Source organism: Curcuma longa, chromosome 3, assembly GCF_044706935.1.
Source record: "Curcuma longa cultivar G26 ecotype Majalengka, Jawa Barat chromosome 3, ITB_CL_G26_1.1, whole genome shotgun sequence".
Lineage (NCBI taxonomy): Eukaryota > Viridiplantae > Streptophyta > Magnoliopsida > Zingiberales > Zingiberaceae > Curcuma > Curcuma longa.
The window spans coordinates 13,028,579-13,043,216 of record NC_133863.1 but is presented as its reverse complement, the minus strand read 5'-3'; the positions used below and the strand labels follow the sequence as shown (position 1 = coordinate 13,043,216).

General features: G+C 35.2%; 2 protein-coding genes across 2 annotated transcripts in view; one reads left to right on the top strand and one right to left on the bottom strand.

The window, feature by feature from the left end:
• Positions 1–93: 93 nt before the first annotated feature.
• LOC141824799 (homeobox protein knotted-1-like 2) lies at positions 94–4,228 on the bottom strand. The gene is made up of 6 exons (XM_074712130.1): positions 3,444–4,228; positions 2,527–2,647; positions 1,087–1,280; positions 856–987; positions 625–764; positions 94–538 (listed from the first exon to the last, which is right to left on the bottom strand). Exons 1-6 carry the CDS (start codon positions 4,146–4,148, stop codon positions 535–537), a joined length of 1,296 nt encoding a protein of 431 aa, XP_074568231.1. The 5' UTR covers positions 4,149–4,228; the 3' UTR covers positions 94–534.
• Positions 4,229–9,565: 5,337 nt separating this feature from the next.
• Positions 9,566–14,638, top strand: part of LOC141822777 (cycloartenol-C-24-methyltransferase 1-like) — a 38,779-nt gene continuing 33,706 nt past the window's right edge. The window contains exon 1 of the mRNA XM_074710106.1: positions 9,566–9,871. Coding sequence (XP_074566207.1) covers positions 9,789–9,871 — 83 coding nt within the window. The 5' untranslated portion in view covers positions 9,566–9,788. The remainder of the gene's footprint in view (positions 9,872–14,638) is intronic.

The window sequence follows — 14,638 nt, the reverse complement described above, 5'->3', positions numbered from 1 at the left end:
TGTCCAAAAGAAATTCAACAAAATATTAATAAATAACTAATTAATTGCATTTTATGTGTTTACAAGGATAATGTTATCAAATAAATTTATATATATATATACACACACACTGTAAAACTATGATCATATCTTCAATACGTAGCTCCAAATCATCTTCAACGAATCTTTAAGGGTCACTGTTAGCTTTTCTGAAACTAAACTGCATAAGAAAGCTCTAACAGAATCACCAACACTTAATTCAAAATTGTCACAAGGATGGGAAATAGTCGATCGAAGAACACCGCAACGCTTTATCAAACTGTACATTCGCATGTGTTTCTTGCCTTTGTGTATGCAAACAGAAACCAAGTCTTACACTTCACCATCAAAGTATACAAAAATCAGAAGGAAAGGCACTCAAACTCTCTCTACAAAGAGCTCGATATCTGTATCAAGACTGATGAAACCAACATCCATTTCTCTAGCTCGATAATCAGCTTAATTTCCCTAGCTGTATGTAATACAACTGCGTATTACGGGCAAAATTCTCATCACCTACCTGCATTATTTGGTTTCAAGTCGAGCATAAGAGGTGCAGGAAAGGAGTCATCACAAATGCTTAGTAGTAATTTATATATCGCAAACCTTTTACGCTTGGATTTTAGGGATCTCGACGACGACGATGGATTACTGTGCCAATTCCTTTTTCTCTGGTTGATGAACCAGTTATTGATCTGCTTTAACTGTAACCCCGTTTCTTGCACCAGTCGTGCCTTGTCATCCTCCTTTCATGGGAACCAAAAAGACAACGTTTTTCAGGGTGCTGAAGGTTATGAATGGAAGATACAATAACAGAATGGATGGCACCAAGCACACCGTTGGGTAAGGCCACTTGGAGTGTGATTGCCACCAGGCCTTCAGTGCGGAAGTGCTGTCCCCAGGGAGTTTACCGGCTTTTCGCTTACGGAGAATTTCTTCTCTAATGTCCACAATCTTGCCTTTGTAACCCTTGTAGTCAGATCGTTCACCAGAAGAGAAGACTACATATAAGCTCACAGAGTACACTTATATAATCTGCCATCCAAGAGATCATTGGTCTGTGCCTACCTGTTGTAGCTCATGCTTCAGCTCTTGCCTGACGCGTTCCATCAAGGATCGCTCGGTCTCCGTCGGAACAAGAGGGCCAAAGCCCATGCTGTCTGGTCCGTCCAAGCTTCCATCAAGCAAGTTTGTGTCACTGTCTTCTTGGTCATCCTCATCATCGGACATAGTTGCTCCTGTGCCTTCACCAGGAGAGACTCCTGCAGCATTGGCTTATTTAGATGCTCTCCTTCAATAACCCAAATACTTTGGAAAGGAACTCTGAATAATCACGATTGAGTGGCCATAATAACATTTTTTAGTCAGTGACGCATGCAATTAAACAGTCTTGACTTGCAAAAGCATAACAAAGTAGCATGCTTGTTAAGCATTCAGATCATGTATCAGGTAGCTCAGTTAAAAGACAAGTTAGTAACGGTAAGAGTACAACTATTTTAAGAACAGTTGCAGTGCACTAATGTCAAAGTACCATAGTTAAATTTCTTTAATCTAATGTAAAAATTATCACACTAAATTAAGATACAGGTTGAATTAAATAAAGGTACCCAATCGAACTAAATCAAGGTACTTTTAAAATTGTAAACTACATGGAGACACCAATGAAGATTATAAATTGAAAGTAGCTGCTTGAATTAAATGAAGACATGTGATTGAACTAAATGAAGTACATGATAGAATCAAATAAAGGAGTTTGTAATATGATGTGAAAATTACAAGTGCACCTATGCGAACTAAAAAAAGATATCTGATTCAATAAATGAAGACATGTGATTGAACTAAAGGAAGATACATGCTAAGATTAAATGAAGGCATCTTGAATTTGATGTGAAAATTTCAAACTAAACGAAGACACCTGATTAAACTAAATGGAGATACTTACTGAGACTAAGTAGTGGCACCTGTAAACAAATAAAAGATTTATAAGCAAAATGTTACTTTAATCAATTTGTTTTAAGATGCATGTACGACAGATGCCATACACAAAAAGGAAACTCTATCGGATGTAAAATGGAGGGCTTCACCATAATTCTGTCTCCTTTTGCATAAAGTTCAATGGAGCAATAAGATTTGGATAACTCATCCCAAAATATTTGATAGTAACATGACTTCATAACCATGATCACGATGACAGAGAAGATACTTTTGTAACAGCCGAGTAGAGACCTACTTAAAGATCATTTGACTACATAGGTGGGCACAGTTTGATTTATAAATTTGCTATGTACGAGTTCAAATCTAAATTGATATATTTTACCTAGCTAGCTTACAATTCGATAAATTGATTGTTTTTCGATTTGGCTCAATTTGATTTGTCAGTTGTAAGTTAGAGGAGCAACCTAGTGCATAATGAAGACCATATCAAGTTGTAATTTGGTATCAGTATTATTGTAACCCACTATAAATTGTAAGGTAAAAGCTTGTTGAGACAGAGATGGTGAATGTAACCTGTGAGGCTTTGAAGTGATTGTTCAAGCTCCCAACAAGTCATCACTGCCTCCATAGCATGAACACGGACATGTTGTTGTAGTTGTTCTCTGAAGGAACTAAGCAGCAAGACGTACTCTGTCTAACAATCAACAAGAGGTGTCTAGAATTAGTAAAGCATACTCACGCACCACAATAGCAATTATGTGATAGCATATGAAACACTTGAAGATCTCACAAATCACAGCTCTCAAAATAATTGTCAGAAGCAGTATGAAATGTTGGGTCCTATGATCACGACCCAACCATAAAAAACATAACAACAAACAAACAAACAAACCTCGAGTGATCAAACAAACCTGGAGTGAAGATCAGAGTGAATGCTTAGTTTTGCATATTGTTCATACTCAAGACTAATTTGCTCGGCGAGCCAAGAGATTAATAACATGAAGAAGCAAGAAACATAGCATCGTTTCTAGCGGAAATTACGGTAAAGAATTTGTCGATTTGAAGATGTAGAGTGGCAGATAGGACACAAGAGATGAAGCAAATTGATGAAAATTCCTTGCCCTCCTCGGGGTTTACCCCTCTCGTATGCTCAATAATTCTTCTGAAGAAATTCAAAGAAGAAAGGGACAAACTCGTTTGAAGGCTCAGTAAACAGAGTGCTACCGGATTTCCATACAAGCGTCTCCAAGTCCAAAGCATAGACATGACGACGTAGAACAGAAAAGGGAAACACTTATTCTCTATTCCGATAAAAATTATCCAGAAAAATCTCTGCGAGTCTTTCTCCATAAATCACACCCAGAGGAAAATTCATCCAAATTCAAATCAAGCAAGCAAGTTAAGGAATCGACAAGACGGCGACAAAAGTAGGCTAAAACTGGAAACGAAGAAGGGTTGGACAGAGGGATAAGGAAGCTTCTTTTGCATACCATAAATTGATCGAGCTCCCTGTTGTGGCCCATCATCTGGCCACCGCCACGCTCCGAGTACTTGGACACGACCTGCTGCGACTGCGCGAGCTGGTCATCGATCCTCGGCAACTGGTCCACCGGAGTGGCGATCCTCAGGCAAGAGACGTGCGCCGACAGAAGTTCCTCGTACAAGGGGTGCGCCCATATCTCCGCCTTGTACCTCGCATTCTGCCACGCCCCCTCCGCGGTGACACCGCCGCTCCCTTCTCCGCCTCCCGATGACATCGCCGCTGCCACGATGGAGTCGCTCGACACCGGAACTTCCTCCTCCTCTCCCCCGCTGCTTCGCAGGATTGGCGGCCCGGGGAACCAGTGCCCCTCGCCCCCTCCGCGCCATCCTGGAGAAGCATCCGCCTCAGGAGCGGTCTGGAGATGCAAGAAGCTCCCATGTCCATGTTGCTGGAGAATTGCGCTATTGAGCCAAGTCGGGCCGCTCCCGCCGGCTAAGGCAGGCTTCCCGACGCCATCCATTAGGAGGTGGAAATCCTTCATGTCTCCGGTTCCGTCTTCCTCCTCGCCCGATGCGGCGCCGGCGGAAGTTCGAGCCGCGGTGAGCTGATCGATGGCGTTCCTCAGCATCGCCGGGGTGCCCACCGCCAGCTGCTGCTCCACGTCCTGTGGCATCGCCTGCAGCTCGTGGGAGAGGTGGTTGTGGAACGCCATCGATCGCCCCGGCGCCGCCGCCTCCTCTACTCGTCGCCGCTCCTCCCCAAAGCAAAGCAAAAACGAAGGAGTGGAGGGAAACGGAGACGGCAGCGTTGAAACTATAAAGCCCCACCTCCAATCATCGCCCTTAAATAATCTTTTGTCCCTAATCCCTCTTAATTAATTCCTAACCCAAAACAATTCCAAATTTTAAAACTATCCGTCGAATCCCTTCACGACTCCGGATCCGACGGTTAGTTCTCCGTTACAGCATAATTACACATCAGCTCTTCCTAAAATAAATATTTCAAAATAGACTCCCATCTTCGTTTTCCGCGGCCAGGGAGGGTAGAGCGTAACTCATTCGCGCACCCGTTTCTCTACCAGGCAGGGGTACCACCTGCATATGTCTCTTAACCACTAAGAACACGAAACGTGTAAAACTAAGGCGGGCCCGTGAACGTGTTCAGACCTTGCGGGGCTATCGGGGGTCTGGTTCGTCCGCTGCGCTGCCGGCTACGACACGTCTTTTTTTAAAAAATTCTTTTATAAAAAAATCGTTTTTAATTTAAAAAAGTTAAATTAATTAATGCTGGTCCCCTTTTAACTATACCGTCAGGTAGTGTCGGATAATAAGAGAATAAATAATTAAAGAGTTTTCCAAAAACATTGCTCCTTTGATAAATATTCAATGTCTTACATAACTTTTCAATGGTCTCAAAAACACTCATGTATGTCTCTTCAATGGTCTCATCAAGAACTTTTTCTACCCGGTGAGGTCGATTGAGCTCTACATATTGATCATCACAGAATAAAACACATTTGTTGTCAAACGAAAGCTTCAACCATTTCACTAGTTAAAGTTGCACTGATGAAATGAAAGATAGAGGCGAAAGCTTATACACAACTCCATCAAAATACACTTGTATTGCATGAAAGAGTAAGATACTACTACTAAATCTAAGTTGACAAAAGTAATTTATGGAGGATTAAGTCCACATTGGTGGTTTAAATTTTCATAAGATGGACTTATACTTGATTAACACACATGATTAATTATCATTAAAGAATTAAGTCACGTTAAGTGATCTAATATTTATAGTATAAAAGGAGTTTAGATATTGGATGTTGATTCAATATGTAAATCTAAAAATCTAATTCATTAATATTAATGGGTTATGAGCTTTATGGTGGATGATCCCTATAGGATTGGCTAAAGTATATAAGGAAAGAAGCTTCATTTATTTGAACAGTTTTTTGAATTGAGATTCTTCATCTTCTTCTTCTCTTCCTCATTGAGAAAGACTTTTGGTTGCCGCTCAATCCTTGCATAATATCATTCTGCAATTGTTGAAACTCCAACGATAAGTAAGGATACAATGACTCTTACTTTAGATTTGTATTTGATTTGTCATTGTATCAATTTTAGTTTTGTTGTATTGATGATAATAAACTAGATTCTATGCTAGATGCATTGTAGATTAAGTTTGATGTATATTGTTAATTTCTAACAATCTAAACCTTCAACTTTTTTCCTCTAATTAAAGAATTTTAATTTCATATTATAAGTCTATTATATCATGTACAACTTCGTGAATTTCACTATGGAGCTTAAGATTTAAGATTTAAAATTTAAATATATCTTGAGAGTGAACGATAAAATAAAATTTAATATATGAATTCGTAAAATATCATGAATTTTTTTGAAATAGATACATCACAATATTGTCATGTAAAGTGAGATAATTAGCTAGGCTGCATGATAAATTGTCGGATATAAACGCACGAGCAAGTAAAATCCAACTTCTAAGCATACATGAATTACTCCATCTAAAACACCTGGACAAGTGCAATCTAAGTTCTAATCATGGAAACGGATGGAAGTAAGTGTGTGCTTTAATTGCAACTCACCTTGATCTTTTTTATTTATATTAGATAGACCTTTTTTTTAGCCTTAATTATCAGATAGATTTAAAATACAATTTATATACATTCAAAAAGTCGATCTTTTAAATGTTCGCCTAGCTCTAATGAGATTCAAATCATAGAGTGCAAGAATGAGGTGCCACCCCTGGTGTTGATATTAATTAGCTTCCAATAATATTACGTCATCAATATCTGGGAAAGAATTAGGCCATGGGCAACGACTATTAAAGGTATATTAATTGTATCTTTGTTTTTCTTACGAGTTTCTAAATTAGCTTAACTAATTAATGAAAGATATATTTTTCTCATTTTTTTATCGAATCAATCCAAACCTTAATTTTCCCTATTTAATCAATCGAATAGAATGACAATTCATTGTGAATTTTAAAAATATTATTAATATATTTACTTTTTTATAAAAATAATTTATATATTTTTTATTCTTCCTAGAAATTTAATCTTAATTCTTAGACATAGAGATAATCTAGCTCTTAGGGGCGACTGATCTAGCTAAACTAGATAGATATCCATTATTGTAAGTTAATATCTCGATAAAGTAGTATAGAACAAATTATATTTTATATTTAATTAAAAAAATAAAAATTATCATTAAAAGCTAGAAAAGTATCCACTCTTTTTGCACACACGGAATGCATTACCATTGAATCCAAAATATACTTTTAGGAGGGCAACGTAGTGCTTGATCTTTACACATCATCAATTCATGATGCATGAAATTGCTGGCTTATCCGATTGCGACTAGAGAAGAGAAATCTAATCGTTCCCTATTAAGAACCAAAAAATGAACGAATAATATTAACATCATCCATATGTTAATCGCATCATGAAATTGTATTAAATGTTTAAGAGATGCCCCAGGGCATGGCGCACTTGGTAACCGCATTCCCTCTCCATAGGTTACTTCCACGGTTCGATTCCTCCGGGATGCGTCTCACTGGGTTTAATGCCTGGGGCGTGGCAGTCGACTGTGCTGGTCGGGCACGTGGATCCCAATTTGGTAATGGGTTGGAATGTAGGTGCCAGTGAATCCTCCTGATTTACCCTCGCTGGCCGGTGGGGACTCTCGTTGAAGGCCGTGGGGCAGGGCTGGTCAGTCAAGGGGACTAGTTGGTGCCAAATGCCCAGATACCCTTTTGTAAATCAAAAAAAAAAAATTGTTTAAGAGATTCACATATGCAATATTTATGATTTATCGATCAATAAAATTCATTGATGGACGGTCCCGCCGCGCTCCCCTTCGTGATCCTGCGACCCGCAGTGGCCCACGTGGCGGAACTCGGGCCCGGTGGAGCAGCGGTCTTCCCCTTTTGTTTTTCCTTCCCAATTATTGCCCTAAATTGCCGGTGGGCACGTCACGAGTCGACGGGCCAATTGGATCCGAGCACGTGTCACGTGCTCGACATTCATTATAACGTAACGGACTGCGACATCTCCATATATCAATCACCTCGCCCAAATTACCTTTCGGTCCCTACCCGAATTGGAGCCTTTGCAGTGGTGGGCAGGTAAATAAGTGGAACTGGAAGAGCTTCTGTTTTATTTTAAAAATAAGTTATTTAGTTAAATCTGAGTGATAAATTTTTGTTATCGGCAAAAATAATATGTATCTTAAGATATTCTTATTTTAGTATTATCATATCAATTTTAGATAAATTTATTATAACATAAAAGAAAATTATTACATATAAAATTGTTTCAATTTTATACTATTGTATCGTTTATTTAAAACGGTACACGTATAATAATTTGTGTTAAAACTATTATAAATGGTTTTAATTAAATTATACTATATTGTAAAAGTTTTAAATAACTTGTAATGGTTTAGAATAAAATTTGCTATGCGTTTTAATAATTTTGAATAAAACTGCTATAACTGTGTTGGATTAAAGGTATTTTTAAGATGAAAAATAAGATTGAATATTATTTTTATATTTTTTACAAATTAGAATACATTTTAAAATAATAATAATAATAAATAATCTTATTCATTCAAAATATCTCTTCGTAACTTCTTACATTCGGATTGGATATATAATCTCGAACACGAAATAATTATTAAATATTGTCTCTATGCCACAAAAGTGTTATAAAATAATATCTCGATATATTTTTTATCTTAAAAATATTTTTAATCTCGTACTCTTATAACAAATACGGAGTAATAAAACATAGTATTTGTTTATTTAAAAATGTCCTAGATTATTAAAATTATAACAAGGTGCCTTTTAAAATAAAAAATAATACTTTACCATATTTTTCATCTCAAAAATATATTTATTTTGGTATTATTATAGTAGATACTAAGTATCTATTACAACTTGTTAAAATAAAACGATTCCACTTGATTAAAATATTATACAAAAAGCATTTTTATATTAATTTTTTTATTAATTAGATTAAAATTATTTAAATTTAATTAAAATCATTTTTAAATAGTCAAAAATAACTTGATGAATAATTTACTTTAATATGTTATATATTCGTAGCTACTATTTAAAAATGTTAGAATAAAAGTATTTCAGATAAAAATTTGATACTATGTTCTTTTGATTTTTTAATAAATTTTTTTTGGTACAAAAACATTAATTAAAAATAATCCTTTAATTTTTATCCCTTTTTTCTCCATGGATATAAACGAGGTATTGTCAAAATCCGTGATCGACGATTGTCTTTTTGCGAAGAGATCACAAGACGTATCAATATTGATTTTGCTATTTTTATTTTATTTATATATATATTTTTTGTTTTTTCTGTTTCCGTGTTGTTGGAAACTTGACTGTTGGGCGTCTGAGTAGCATCGAAGTATCGCTGCACTCTGTTTGGATCTACACAGCGATCAGGCACGCGAAGCCTTTGGCATCCCACGTCGCTTCCCGCTCGTTGGTCGGCACAGATCAAATGTAGCTGGGCCGACAGGCGCCACGCACATGTGACGCCTTCCTTCGTAATGTTATCACGATGCCAGTACCGCCCGATCTCGTCTCGGCTCGCCTCTTCGCCACCGCTCAGTTCGTCGGAGGCGAGCCGCTTGGAACTGCCTCTCGGTCCCTGCATTTCTCTAGGGTTCTTTGTCGGTATGTTTTGCCTACATATCATCGATCGAAATTAGGGTCCTTGCTTTTCTGTTGCATTCTGTTCTTTTGTCGTCCTCATTTTAGTCATCACTGATGCCAAGGCCAGCGAAACCCGGAGACATTGGTGACAGCAGTGGCCCTTTTTCTTTTTCTGGGACTATGGGATTCGATTACCGTCGCTTCTGAGATCTCTCTCTTCAGTCGGTGAGTCGGTGTAATTTTCTCATTTTCTTTCGATCGCTTCGTCACGGCATCTCTTGTTTCCTGTGATGTTTCTTTGAGAAAAAAAAATGCTTCGATGATTACGTTTTTGTTTTTTTTTTTGGATGAAAAGTAATGCTGATCCGTAAGGAACCTTTACTCTCTTGCCATCTATCTGGAGTTTGGCCGATTTTGTTGTTTTCTCCTCTTACAGTCTTCTTTTGGGTTTTTTTTTTTGTATGCACTCATCCTTTTTCAAACTTTCTGATCCTTCCCGACCCATCTAAATCTGTTACATGATTCTCTTGAATGATCATTATCCTCAAACTCGAGTTGGATCTTTCTCTGGTGTTTCTACCTTCTTTTTGGTTATCTTAGTCCCTTTTTTGTTATTCTTTTTTTTTTTTTGTATAACTTAGCGAAAGTTGACTTCAAGATGTCGAAATCTGGGGCTTTGGATCTCGCTCTAGGAGTCGGAGGCAAGATCAAGAAGGAAGACGTTCAATCTGCTGCCCAACAGTATATATTTCTCTCTTCGTTTTATGCCCTATGATTAGGATCAGTTCTTTCTTTAATTGGCAGAATAATGATCATGTTTGATTAAATAGCATAGATGTGTATATTAATCTCGCCACCTTAACGGCCCCACACAAATGTAGATCGTTTCTCGATTCTTGTGTTGTTTCTCCTTCTGCATGATTAATCAAATGAATAAATACATCCACGCTGATGCCTTCTCATCCCTAGGTGGCCCAGGCCCAGAGCATATTATCTGCTGCGCTGCTGCTCGTGCGATTTTCTGTTGTCACCCTTTAATTGCTAATCAATCTTCTATGACTTGTTTTAAATCGATATCTTATATTTTTTCTTCTCTATATTTGAATTTACCTTTATCCTGATCTATACTCTTAGTGCCTTGCAATACACCAGATTAGCATTAGAAACACCACGTGGATGATTAATTTAGAAGATGAACACATAGTTGACCATTTTTAGCTAGAGGATCAAAGAGTGGGAGTCTTGCTCCAACATTTAAACTTGATGAATAAAACTGTTTCTTTCACGTTATCCATATATGATTCTTGTTAGCTCTGCTTCTATGAACCTAAGCAGTGCCCCCTTTCACCATGGGAGGATATAATAATGGAATTAGCTTTCCATCTTTCAATTATTCCTGTTCAAATAACCCTTTTTTCTGGAACTACAATTATCTGAAAATATTGGATGTATTTCCATCAGAGGTAAGTGCCAATCAGCATCAACCAACTCTCTGGATCACTTTCTAGGTGTTGGTTGATCGAATAAGCAGCAGTCGAGAATCATTACACATGGCCTTTGCGATCCTAGCTTGTTGCTCTTGCGGCTAAAATTATTCCTTAAATTTGAAGTACACTTGGAGCTTTCATTTTACTAAAAGTGCATTATCGCAACTTTTCATTATATTTTATAAACAAGAGAGTTGAGATTCCTTGATCTTCCACATTGCGATCTTCTAATTGTCAGCAGTTCTCTAGTTTGAGTCGTTACATGAGTCTATCTCACATGTGGCCTTATGATTTAAGATGGAATGAGATAAGCAACTGCTAAATGAGCACTCTCGTGAATCTTTGCTGGAGAATGTGCCATACATCTTCAAGCATTTATTGGAGGAATTAGATGGTCCAATAAGTGTGATATATGGATCTTGAGTTAATTTATTTTAGCAAGCAAGATTGTATTGTCTTGGTCTGATTTTTGTAGTGCCCTGGCACAAGGTTTTGAATAATAACATTATTGGCATCCACTCTCTCATGATCAGTAATTGCATTTAAATGTAAATTACTTAGTTGTGGTAGATTCATCTGTTGACAAAGTACTTTCCTTGCACCGTCATCTTTCCTTTAATTTTTATGTGATTCTTGCCAATACATGCTTATTTGATCCATAAATAGACATCAGCCCAAATCTCTAGTTAGACTTTTGATGCATAAGAAAGAAAACCGTTTCTTTTAGATTAGCTCCATGTACACCCAGGATATTGTTTCAGCTATACTAGACTATTTTTTCTCAGTAGAATTCAATTTCTTCAATATCCATATGGCCAAAACTCGAAATCCACTTGTTCAAATGACCATTTAACCCTTTTTCTATTTATTTTTATATATATTTTTAATTTTAATTAATTCGTTCGTTTTATTTTTAAATTAATGTTGTTTTATTGTTTCATTAATACTTATATATATATATATTTTAATTTTATTTAATTTTTATTTAGTTTTATTTTTAAATTAATTTTGTTTATTATTTTTTTAAATTTTATTTAGTTTTATTTCTTTAATCAATTTTGTTTATTATTTTTTTATCAATTTTTTTATTTTATATAATTTTTAACATAGGTCAGAATCTCTCTCTTTTTTTAAATTACCTTCCTAATTCGATACTTAAATTACCCCCTTCCAACTCTTGACACATGTCAGAACCTTCTCTCCCTTTAAATCATCCTTCCCTCTAACCCTTGACACATAACATATGTCAGAATCTCTCATCTCTTTAAATTACACTTCTTGACACCTGTCAAAACACCCCTCAAAAAAATAAAACTAATAAAAAAATTGATAAAAAAACTGATTAACAAAAAAATAAAATCAATAAAAAAACAAAATTTAAAAAATAATAATAAATTGAAAAAAATACAAGTATTATGAAAAAAATAATAAATAAAAATAATTTAAAAATAAAATTTATATAAAATTGAAAAAAATATAATAAATAAAATTGATTAAAAAATAAAACTAAATAAAATTTATATAAAATTCTAAAAATAAAGTATTGATAAAAAATAATAAACAAAATTGATTAAAAAATAAAATTAAATAAAAATTGAAAAAATATAGTATTGATGAAAAAAATAATAAATTAAATTAATTAAAAAATAAAACAAAATTAAATTAAAAATATATTAGAGCTATTTTTAAATAAAATTAATTAAAAAATAAACCTAAATAAAAAATTAAAAAATTAAAAAATAAATAAAAAGAAAAGGATAGGAATGTAATTTGAGAGGGAGAGAGAGGAGGTGGGAGGGGCGGGGGTGCGGTCAGTGGGGTGGGAAAAGCAGGTCTCATAAGAAAACACCGTGGCGTTCTCTTTCATCTTTGATTGGCGAATAGCAAGGGGCCACAGCAGCGACGGTGATGGGACGACCGTGCTACTTTGACTAACTAATGACGGCTAGTAAAAAAGGATAAAGATTATATTTTATTATTACAATTTCAATTTTATAAACATGTGATTGTAAAATTTTAAAATTTATGAGAAAATATAGTAATAAAAATTTATTTTCTTCTAAAAGTAATAAAATATCATAAATTGATAATATTCTATCTCTTTTCTACAACTAGTATTTCATCATAATTAAAATATAAATAAATTAAATTGGCTATAGAAATCATGGTTAGAAAATTTTTTTTATAAATTTTGAAAAATTTTCTTAAATACAACGTTTGTTGTTGAATCTTTTTGTTTGTTGTCACTATTACATATCAAAATTTTTAGGCCCATGAGATTCGTAACTCTGGATACAACGACATACAACTGACTATGACTAAAACAGAGTTCTTTAAAATAAGTCCTATATGAGATAATGATTGACCTTGACTTTTATTGATTGTCATTGCGTATGATACAATCAAAGGATACTGTCTTGATTGGAATTTAAAAGGAAGTCTTGGATCAGAAAGATGAATGACATTCTTGGAATACGCACTTTATGACCGGCATTACTTCCAGTAAGAATTTGTCCTTCTAAAACATGGTTTTCGAGCCTCGTCACGATCAATCTAGTGCCATTGCATAATCCAAGAGAATGATTTATGTTCCGCAGCAGCATAACCGGGGTTCCAACCTTCAAGTTTAACTCGTGATTTGGTACTCTAGAACATCTTATTCCATTTAAGAATTCAGGGGTATGCACATCATGCAATAGATCAACATTTCTATCCGAATGACACGTCGAATCAGAACTTAAATACAACCTTCCCTCAGAATGGTTTAGAGATATCATGTATTCATTTATGGACTGAACGACATTAAGAGTTGGTGCTAGAATAGCCCTCTGTTGAAAATATACAGTATTGTTGATATTGTTGCCTGAAGATGGATACATACTATCAACTATTGCTACAATAGGATCATTGCAATCTTTCAGCAAAAGTTCATCAGGAATATCTATTGTCGCATAACCGTCATTTGGTTCTCCAATTTTTCCATCTCCTAAATTAACAATCCAAATCAAAAATTACTTCATTTTAGCACATTCTTCATCAGAACCTAAATTCTGCAGTCATATGTTTTTTGTCAATCTCAAAACTGTGCAATGTCTCCAAAGATACGAAGAATTGATAGTGGCGTGAACAATATCCTGCCTACTGCCTTTTGGAATAACAGGTAATATTTGTCGAAAATCACCACCAAAAACAACTATTTTGCCTCCAAAAGGCAAATGAAGACTTAAAGGATTGACAAATCTCATTATATCTTTCATGCTTTTATCTAAAGCTTCAAAACAAAACTTATGCGTCATTGGAGCCTCATCCCAAATGAAAAGTTTAGCTTTTACAATAAGCTCTGCAAGAGGACTCCCTTGTTTGATATTGCATGTTGATTCCTCATTAGGATTAAATGGAATTGCAAAGCGAGAATTAGCAGTTCTTCCACCAGGCAATAGAAGAGATGCTATACCACTGGATGCCACATTCAAGACAATTTCTCCCTTCGATCTCAAGAATGCAGACATAGTTTTCCAGACAAATGTTTTTCCAGAGCCTCCATATCCATATACAAAGAAAACCCCTCCCTTATTTGAATCAACTGCATTCATTATTGTATCATATACACGACGTTGGTCAAAGTTTAAATTATTAAGGAGATTATCATATTCTTCTGACAAAGATCTTCTATCAAACTGCAACTCATCATGTATTAATCTGTTTTGTGAAGACTGAAAATATTGATCACCTGGAAATGGCATTGATTGGAATTCACGTAAACTTTTTCCATAGCTTCGCAATAGTTTTTCAATTTCAACCAAGGCATAACTTTTAATTTCATCATCATTCAATTCCAATTCTACAAAAAAAGAAGAGATATATTATATATATAATTTACAAAAATAACATATATAAAAAAAAGTTTATTGATACATGCATACCTTGGTGTTGCATCAAATTACATTGTCTGTATCAATCCCAATGCATAGCAAACATCTTGAAATGAATTGTATTGAATACCATTAACAAAAGTTATATC